General features: G+C 35.7%; 1 protein-coding gene across 1 annotated transcript in view; it reads right to left on the bottom strand.

Moving 5' to 3' along the window:
- The window catches only part of LOC137657397 (charged multivesicular body protein 3-like), a 13,669-nt gene extending 5,081 nt beyond the window's left edge, over positions 1–8,588 (bottom strand). Inside the window, exons 1-2 of the mRNA XM_068391735.1 lie at positions 8,477–8,588; positions 8,006–8,211 (exon numbers count right to left, since the gene is read on the bottom strand). Coding sequence (XP_068247836.1) covers positions 8,006–8,211; positions 8,477–8,588 — 318 coding nt within the window. The remainder of the gene's footprint in view (positions 1–8,005; positions 8,212–8,476) is intronic.
- Positions 8,589–11,294: the final 2,706 nt, after the last annotated feature.

Here is an 11,294-nt window from a genome sequence, read left to right as displayed (position 1 = left end):
GCACATCAAAGTTGAAATTCTTGCAAATGTGTTTCGCTGTCACACGTAGGTTACAACTCTGGGGGAATTATATGACCAGTCAGTCAATCGTTGTCAGGTGGTTATTAAAGGGAAGAAGAATATGAAATAACTTGTAACTGTTATGCTGCCAGCAATAGGAATATACGCCTCTCTGTAATACAAACTACGGAAAGTATGTAAATAATGAATATCTAATAAAACAAAAATACTCATGCTTATATTTTACATGTAGTCTCGTTATAGGACACATTTAATAATTTCTAACTTTTTACAGATTCATTTTACATACATTTACAAAAAAATCTAATTCCAAGTTATTAACAAATATTTCATTTGATTTTCCTCAGCTTTATGATATAATATTAGAAAAAATAAGAGTGTTTTTCATCTTTAACTGCAATGTTTTAAATTTACTACACACGAACTTATGTCTAGAATCATTTACTTACTTCCAGACACAGTGGCGTTTTAATTACCAGTGGTATTCAGAAATCACGTTCCTTAATGTCTTTCATAAATAGAAGAGTATATCTGGAAAGTCTTTGAATTCAATTAAGAATGATATTTGACTAGTAACCACATACATCACTCTCTTGCCACTGTAGAGAGAGAGAGAGAGAGAGAGAGAGAGAGAGAGAGAGAGAGAGAGAGAGAGAGAGAGAGAGAGAGAGAGAGAGCATTGCTCTGATGAATACCGATTAATCTTTAAACCGAACACGTGCATAACATATCACAATTCTTTCAGTAATATTTGAATCACGTTATTCATTTTTAGGATTTCCTTTCAGGTACATCGTTGCAATCTGAAACCAAGTTCTCACACATTTCAGGAACTGTATTATTCAGTGACACGTGAACGATGTTTATGCAAAACACTTTCAGTGCATTAGCGCCGTAAGCAGATGCACATTTGATAAAAAATGACAAAAACAGATTAGGTTGCTTTTCATCTTTTTAACCGATTACCAATACAAAACATAAAATGACATTTTCAGAGTAACTGGTCATACGCATACACATACGTACATATTCTTTTCCAGCACATTAACCTGTGTTCACAAATAGGAAGTCATTTTTACGAAAAATTTTCATTGCCACATTTGCGTTTGAAACTGATGAATTGCACACGATAACCTTGGCCACAGGACTTTAAAAATCTAGACGCTTCATACACAGATTGTTCTTATATATATACATACATATATATATATATATATATATATATATATATATATATATATATATATATATATATATATATATAGGCCTATATATATATATATATATATATATATATATATATATATATATATATATATATATATATGCTACATACACACACACACACACACGCACACACACTTACACACACACACACACGCACACACACACACACACACACACACACACATATATATATATATATATATATATATATATATATATATATATATATATATATATATATATACATACATATCTTAAATTCTAATCTTCTTTCCCCCACGGGATGCATCGAGCCTCAATGTATTCAGGTAAAAAAATCTACTTATGATAAATGTATATATACTGCATATATATATATATATATATATATATATATATATATATATATATATATATATATATATATATATATATATATATATATGTATATATATATATATTAGATGATCCTTGGCTGTCCCCCATACTAGTATTGCAGAAACCTAAGCTTGGTGAAGATTAGTGGCATTAACTGCTTGATATTAAATTCTATTGATATTTTAGTCCGTGAATTTTATGCAACGGTTGGTCTGATCAGTATCTGGATGGGTAACCGGCAGGACATGTCAAACACTCAGGACACAAAATCACTTGGCACTTCGTTGATGCAGAGTATGGTGCTAAAAACACGCCACGATAACACCTTCTGTAGGGAAGGATATATGGAATGCCATTTAAGTCTCTTCCACGAGATTAGCATCTATTATAGTCCATTATAGTTAAAATTGAAGTTCAAAATGGTTCGACTTGCAATGCTACTATCTTGTTTAAAGGGGATGATACGAGTTAATGTCGAACTGATGTTACGAGGTATGACTTGTCAACCTCGATTTTGAATTAATGTCATCACTCGCCCACAGGGTCTCGGTGACAATTTCCTAGATATTTCTAATCGGTCTTCAGATGCTAAGCGCGATTCATCTCTATAAATGTATTTGCTGTTGATTTGTTTATCTATGTGTATTTTCTATTTTGTTATTATTTTCTTTCCTCTACTTTGTTTTCTCACTTTTACACAATTGATAAAATCTAACGAATCTTGCTGACCAATCAATAATTATTTTATTACTAACATTTTTTCTAAACTAGTTTCTAATAATAATAATGAAAAACCTCAGTTCATAGGACATCAGTGGCTCTATGATTAAATCAATGGTTTGCCGATCATTTGAACACCAGCCAGTTACTGCATTATTCTAGCCTTATAATTCAGCGATTAATCATTAACTGTAATGGAGAGGACATGTTACATTAATTACGATTTAAGGTATAAACCAATAACAAACCATTAATCATTTTGCGGCATATGAATTGTTTTCTTAATCTGTTTCAAATCCTGATTGTAATTGTTTGCAGAGAAATTACGCGACCGAGATAAATTGGCAAACTGCGTATGGGTGCGCGTGAGAATGCCAGGGACATTTTACCACCGTTCTGAACTGACTATTCATCGCGTCTAAAGTACTGTAAGCGTTAAAATCCAATATCATTTATCTAGCAAGACAGCGCTCATTGCAGAATATACCATAATTAAAATGCGTTGGCTTCGCTAGCAATTTACTTCCAAATATCTGTATCTTCAAGGTACAGTCTTTAAGAGGACGAATTTCCTACCTCACATGTCTAAAGTATATCTTTAATAATTGAAGAGATATTCACGTTAAGAGGATGTAATATATTTCGCAAGAATAAATAATTTGCTAAAATATTTTCGAGTACTGCTAAATTAAGGTTAGTAAATGCTAAATTGGTTACCATGTAATATCCAGCCAATACAACCGGACATCAGTCTTATAACTTCAATGATAACCGGAGAGAGAGAGAGAGAGAGAGAGAGAGAGAGAGAGAGAGAGAGAGAGAGAGAGAGAGAGAGAGAGAGAGAGAGAGAGAGAGAGACAGACAGAGCACATGAATACTACCGGGCATAATTCTTATAACCTTTATAATAATTGAGAGAGAGAGAGAGAGAGAGAGAGAGAGAGAGAGAGAGAGAGAGAGAGAGAGAGAGAATCCATCAAAACTGCAAGCAAATGTTAAACTTTGTGTACCCTCACTCATACAGTCGGCAGCCTGATGATCCCCAGCGGACGCAAGTATTTACTGCAAAAGGCCAAGCATTGTATATCCATTCCGGGCTATTTCTGCCGATTACCAACCATGCATTCAAGAGCACGGATAATTGTCTACTTAAGGGCGGGAACGAGATCTCGAGTTCTCTATAAAAAGAGCTGTAAAGAGAGAAGAGAGGAGGAGGAGAAAGAAGAGGGAGACCTCGGTGGCGTCCTGATGATAAAATTGGAACACCTATAATCCAATACGGAATTAATGCCAAAACGTCTTAAATTGGGTTTTATGGTTGGCAGGGTACCTGTCCTGGTACGGAATTTTTGTGCGTGTGTGAGGGGAAAGTGAATACAAGCAAGGCTATTACGTTTTCCATTTATTTAGAGCCTGGAAAAAAATTATTTTTTTCCTTTAAATTACAAGACGTGTCAGTTCCTATATTGAAATAGACGCGTTTCTATCCTGATCTTCAGTACATTCCTTGAAGTTTTTAATTTTATCAAATAATGAGAAAAAAGGGTTATTTAATGATATTAGATGCAATTGTACTGAACAACCATATTACTTAGGATTTTTTTTTTTCGGTGGTTATTGTGGCTTTGGATAAAAAACGACGTCTGTTGCGATTGTTCGCGCTAAACTGTTCTTTTTCCATTTGGTCTCTGTTTATGTTTTTATATCTTCTAAGGTAAAATTGTATTTTTTTTTTTTTTTTTTTTTTTTTGCCGTATCGTTTCTGGGAAGTAGACCAATACTTCCAATCCAGGTTTCCTTTCATAGCCTATTTAGTCTAATTGCAGGATAATTTGGCTGATGTACGCGTTTTCGTAACTCGGGCCCACTTCGTACGTGCGAACACACATGTGTATGTGAATTAACTATTCTCATAAAAACAATCACATACAATTACGCACATTGCCACTCGCCTATACATTCTTAACCAGCACATGAACTCCCTAAATCGATACCATAAAACAGAAAATAGATGTATTTGTCTGTCACAAGAAATCTTCCCAAATGGTGAACAATAGCGACGTGATATTTGCACAGGGCATTCTGACTGCCATTTTCATTCAGGGTTGTAGTGTCCTATTGGAAACGTTCCTGCCTGCCGATCTGTCGGACTGGGATTCGAGTCCCGCCAAAGCTCAATAGTTTTTGTAGTGTCTGCAACCTACCCATCCTTGTGAGCAAAGGAGTGGGGTTGGGAAGCTTATCGTCTACCTGCTGAGTCATCAGCTGTCATTGCCTTGGACTCCCTAGTCCTAGCTTGAGTGGAGAGGGGCCTTGGGCTCTGATCATATGAATATATGGCCAGTCTCTAGGGCATTGTCACTGTCCCTTACCTCTGCCATTTATGAGCGGCCCTCAAAAGCCTTTATACTGTGTTATTCTCGAATTTTAACTTTTAACATTAACATCCATGAATAAATTGATATTTTTGTGATATTTTCAACTTTCAACATTACAGTATTATCAATTGATTGCTAGGTCAACTTTACTATCTTAAACTTTTAACTTTTATATTATTATTAATTGATGGACTATAGTTTGTGGGTAGTACATGAGGTACGGTCTACACTGATACCTTCATTCACGGCTGTGCAATAAGTCCAGACTGATAGTGAAGGCGTTAAACACTTAAATGATCGAATCGACCATTTTAACAGGGCCATTTGAGGGTTAACACGTCATAATTCTAAGAACTCCACTTGTTCCCACTGACTTGCCGTTTTCGTTCAAACGACTGTAATTTTCCATTTGTAATCACAATCAATAAGGCGCAATGGTAATCGATTAGAGCCACAGACTTCTCGCTGGGACAGCTGATTATGAAATACATGGGCAAAGGATCCATCATCACCGTTCATCATGATGAACAAAATTAATTATAAGGAGTCAAGAATGAGTTTGAATTCATCCCGATCGAAGCCGGGCAATAAATATCGTACTTTATGATGGAAAAGTGTCTGCACGAAACCACACGCACGCATTTTAAAGGCCGCTCATGAATGGCAGAGGCAATGGTAGTGACAATGCCCTAGCTAGCAGGACAATGCCTTAGAGACTAACCATATGATTAACGCACAAGCCCTTCTCCATCCAAGCTAGCACCAGGGAGGGCCAGGTAATGACAGCTGATGACACAGCAGGTAGACCTATAGGCTCCCCCCAAACCCCTTATCCTTAGCTCAGAAGGATAGTGAGGTTACAGAAACTACAAAAAAACTATCGAGTTTGAGCAGGACTTGAATCCCAGTCCGGCAGATCACCAAGCAACAAGCAAAGCAAATACTTAAGAATAATATCAAGGAGGAAAAATTCCTTATCGTTAACATCTGAGGCATTCAGTTAATTCTCGTCTTATATTGAATTCACAACATTTCCTCGCTAGCAATTGGTGTGCCAGTTGCATCAGTCTATCAATCAGTCGTTGTTATTACAAGAGCAGGAAAAAGCATCTCTCACAATGTCGTTTTAAAAGAAATACTCAAGATAGACAGGTCGTTCTATTAGAATTTATTATACTCCTCATAACCTCACCACTATTCTTGACAGCTAGTCGACTGTAAGTGGTTGTACTCAGAATAAAGAAATGCAAGCAGCTACAAAGCTCATCCAAAAATAATTACAGACAGCGGGAAGAGGGTACCTTTTAAAGCTGCCCCTCTGGAAGGGAAATAACATTATGGGTGCATTTAATGGCCCCGATTTACTTCATTTAAAAATACAGAAATCTAAAAAATCATATGTCTGATCTTATCCTTATCTAACAAATGAAAACGGAATATGATCTACTAAACTTAATTCCCCGAACATTCGTAGTGGGCATTGGGAGCTTTCATGCAATGCAAACCTTGTTCAGTTTTAGATAATCAGCAAAAGCAATGAAGATTTATTGCCAACTGCTTCGAAAAAGTCAAGTCCCTCATTCCAGTAGAGTATTCCCACGCCAGACAATCTCTTATTATGAGGAAGTTGCGTTTCAAGATCTTGGGTTGCTAAAACCTCCTAGTTCAGTAAAGGGCAGCAAAACATCATCAGTATATCTAAAACCTTAAACATACAAGGGTCAGCTCCTACTACCAGTAACCCCTTACCGTGAAATATGACAGAAATCAATTAGAATAAAAGCGCAATGTGAAGTTACTCAACACCCAGTATGGATCCCAGATAAGAAATATAGTAGGTTATATCCTGCTTTTATTTGTCAGGTAAGGGTGAGACCAGACACACATCTTTTGAGGTCTCTGCATTATTATCTGAATCAAGACCCGAATGCATAACTATACCATATTTTTCTTCTAGAGTGTGCAACCTACTCTTTGTACGAACCAATTCTAAGATAAAGTTTCTAGCCCTTACCTTTCCTTACCCTGACTGCATCCCTTCATAGTCATCTAGCTGTCCGGTACTTTCAAAAGTGCTTAGGTTTTTAGAGGTAGAATGAGGTTTAAGGGAAAGTGCCTAAACCATTCGTGTTCGACCGGAAATCAAACTCAGGCGTCTCGTTGAAAAGTGAATCTTAGCCTCTAGTATATATATATATATATATATATATATATATATATATATATATATATATATATATATATATATGTGTGTGTGTGTGTGTGTGTGTGTGTATGTATGTTCAGTACATAATTACAATAAAATATACTCGTGTATGTATGTATGTATATATATATATATATATATATATATATATATATATATATATATATATATATATATATATATATATAGTATATATATATGTGTGTGTGTGTGTCTGTGTGTGTAAAACACTGCAACTATGCTTTTACGAAGAGAGAGAGAGAGAGAGAGAGAGAGAGAGAGAGAGAGAGAGAGAGAGAGAGAGAGAGAGAGAGAGACTTCATACCAGTGCCGCTTCGTTTCTGTCTATGTAATTCAACAATAAAAGTCGGCGACTGACTTCAAATTATGATGATGTGCAGAATCTCGTCAACCTTGTGAGAGGCAGCAAGGCGTCGGAAGGTCTGCATTTGCAGCATGATTTCGTATTGCATGATTGCTAGGCAAGGTCTTGGCTCCGTTGTTTACTTGCCCTAATGCACCCTTGCTTTCCTCCTTCTGGTGGGGTTTAGGGGGCTCACTTTTCTCTCTCTTTCTCTCTCTCTCTCTCTCTCTCTCTCTCTCTCTCTCTCTCTCTCTCTCTCTCTCTCTCTCTCTCTTTCTGAAGCCTCGTGACAGTGGCAAAAACTCGTTCCTCCATATGGACCATGGGTTTTTTCGCTAAAATTTAGTCCCTAAAATGACTGAAAATTAAAATCATTATTATTATTATTATTATTATTATTATTATTATTATTATTATTATTATTATTATTATTATTATTATTATTATTATTATTATTATTGCCAGGAAACCTCAAATCAATCAATCAACCAATCAATCGTGAAAATTGAAGATTTTGCAAAGGGTATGTATTCAACCCTGTCGTTAATTTCTTAGTTTATTTATTTGTTTGCTTGTTTGTGAGCAACTTTACACTAGAACTACAGTACCGATTTTGAACAAACTTAGTAGTCATGTTGGGTATAACCCAAGGATGAATCTGTAACATTTTCGTTAAAGTATACATAACACATCTATCACTGTAGGCAAATAAAAAACTCTCTCTGAACTCACCTTATCCACTTCCTGCTGCGCTTCCTCTTCTAGTTTCTCCAGTTCCAAAATCCCCATCGTGTCCTTCAGCATTTCCTCGATGATTCCAGTCTTCATCATTTCTTGGCTGAGGGTGGTTTTGCTGATCTCGAAGAGCTTCACCAACTCTTGCATCGCCTTCATCACTTCAGTCAACTGTTGCAGGGAACCAGGGACTCTTAGAGTAGCTAAAGTAAAAAAAAAAACCTTAGTAATTAAAACAAGGTGGAAGTTAAAACCTTCATTAGCATTGTAACTATCACAATTTACAAGCTTAAGGGTCCCAATTAAATAGGAAAATTCATATCAGAACAGGATTCATGGTAAACTTGGAGTTGTCTATTACAGTACTCTAGTTTCCATAGTTTCGTATGTCACCTGACTTTTCGTCAACTTTATGTACAGTATTTTGTAAACTAAAATAAGTTACTCTATCTAACACAGCTCACTTGCCTGAACCTCTTCTACCTTTCAGAAAACACAGTTCCCTCTCACCACGCATCTCCAGAGAATTTGGTCCTACTTCGTTTTGTGCCAATCTTTCTTCATTGAGTAATGAGTACATACTGGTCTTTGCTTTTCTTTAGAATTTAACCATCATTCGTTTTTCTACGAGGGCCTACCTCACAGTTTCAATCTTATATCTTCATATTAACATTTGCTGTAATCAGGTCATACACACTAATCGTACAGTGAAACTAGATGCGTACCAAGGATCTTTCTCAGGGAATAATAGTGAAAGTTATCCAATCTTTTGAGCTGGTAAAAATAAGGCTTACAGAGAGAACAACGAAGATAACCAAAATATCAAAATTGATAATTTGAACTCTTTACTATAGCAACTATTCCACCTATTACCACCCTTTGTTATTATTATTATTATTATTATTATTATTATTATTATTATTACTATTATTATTATTATTATTATTATTATTATTATTATTATTCAAGCTACAACCTTAGCTGGAAAAGCAGGATGCTCTAATCCCAAGGGCTCTAACAGGGGAAAATAGTCCGGTAAGGAGTGATTTCGCCTTGGCACTCTGATCCCGAGGTCGGTAAGATAATCCAGACATTACTATATGAAAATATATGGCTTATTTGAATATGAAAAACACGTCTTGATGTTCAAAATTTATTACACACACACACACACACACACACACACACACACACACATATATATATATATATATATATATATATATATATATATATATATATATATATATATATATATATATATATATATATATACAATGAATAGACAATGTCCCAGTGGTGTCAAACAATCGAAGATATTTTCTTCTCGGACAGACCGTCTTGTAGATAATTTTCAGGATAACAGCAGAAATACATTTACTTTTTCAATTTATTGTTTGGTATCAACACGTGTTGCAGATCACTTCGCGACCCTTCTTCAGGACTACATTAAGTTTTGGAACTATACTTTAATATAAAGGTTATGGTGGTGATAAATGTGATATAGAGATATTTGGAAATTCAGAAAACATTCACATTGATAAATGAAAACTTTAGATTCTTTGAAATATAAACACGAAAATTTAAGATCATTTTTTTAGAATACATAAATGATGCGTGGTTCTTCAACAGGATTGATTACTTTGGCATGAAGGCTAATGCTGTGAACATGGCGATGAGTAAAGACACAAATGCCATCGATTTCTCTGAAGAATCTGGCGAACTGAGGACACACGGCACTGAAATCTCTTTTGGAATCTCAAAGGAAAGTGAAAGACTAAGGAAAGAAGATGATAAAATCTCGAAGGAAACTGACGAACTAAGGAAAGATCTTGAAAAACTAGGAAAGAAAGAAAAAAACAGCGATAAAGAGCCTTTCAACAAAGGATGTCAAAAAATAGCTTCTAATCCTTCATGTAAGTCTTTTCAAAATAGATGTCAAATAGCTTCTAATGCTAGAGGTAAGGCACCTTGAAATAGAAGTCAAATAGCCTCTAATGCTAGAGGTAAGTCACCAGGAAATAGAGACCAAGGAGCCATTACTACTAGAAGTAATTCACCTAATAACTGAGTTAAGGCGACTCGAAATAGAGGTCAATGAACCGCTAATGCTGGAAGTATGGCACCTCAAAATATAGGTCAAAAAGCCTTTAATGCTTAAGATAAGGCACCTGAAAACAGAAGTCAAAAGGGCCTCTAATGGAAGAGGTAAGGCACCTCAAAATAGAGGTCAATGAGTCTCTAATCCTGGAGGTAAGTCACCTTAAAATAGAGGTCAAAGAGTCTCAAATGCTAGAAGTATTTCAACTAATAATAAAAGTCAAAGAGCCTCTAATGCTAGAGGTAAAGAGCCTCGAAATAGGAGTCAAATAGCTTCTAATACTAGAGGTAAGTCACCCAAAAATAGAGAAAAAAAGCCTCTAATGCTAGAAGTAATTCAACTAATGATAGAAGTCAAAGAGCCACTAACGCTAGAGGTAAGGCGCCTCGAAATAGGGGCCAGATAGCCTCTAATGCTAGAGGTAAGTCACCTAAAAATATAAATCAAAGAGCTTCTAATGCTAGAAGTAACTCAACTAATAATAGAAGTCAAAGAGCCACTAATGCTAGAGGTAAGGCGCCTTGAAATAGAGGTCAAATAGCCTCTAATGCTAGAGGTAAGTCACCTAAAAATAGAGATCAATAAGCCTCTAATGCTAAAAGTAATTCCATTAATAATAGAAGTCAAAGACCCTCTATTGATAGAGGTAAAGCACTTCGAAATACAGGTCAAAGAGCCTCTAATGCCAAAGGTAAGTCACCTAAAAATAGAGATCAAAGAGTCTCTAATGCTAGAGCTTAGGAGACTCGAAATAGAGGTCAAATAACCTCTAATGCTAGAGGTAGGTCACCTAAAATAGAGATCAAAGAGCTTTTAATGCTAGAAGTAATTCACCTAGTAATAGATGTTAAAGTGCCTCTAATGCTAGATTATGGCTCCTGAAAATAGAGATCAAAGAATTGCCTATGCTGGAAGTATGACACCTCATAATAGAGATCGAATACCCTCTAATGCTAGAGGTATGGTACCTAGAAATAGAGGTCAAGGATCCTCCAATACTAATGGTAAAGCACCTCAAAATAGAGGTCAAAGAACCTCTAATGCTAGAAGTACAGTTCCTCAAAATAGAGGTCAAAGAGCCTCTAAGGCTAGAGGTAAAGCACCTCAAAATAGAGGTCAAAGAGCCTCTAACGCCAGAGGTAAGAAGCCTCAAAATAGAGGGAAAAACTCTAATTCTAGAAGTAT

This window comes from Palaemon carinicauda, chromosome 18, assembly GCF_036898095.1.
Source record: "Palaemon carinicauda isolate YSFRI2023 chromosome 18, ASM3689809v2, whole genome shotgun sequence".
Taxonomy (NCBI): Eukaryota; Metazoa; Arthropoda; class Malacostraca; order Decapoda; family Palaemonidae; genus Palaemon; species Palaemon carinicauda.
Note: the sequence above shows the minus strand (reverse complement) of the source record. Positions and strands in the feature narration are given on the sequence as shown.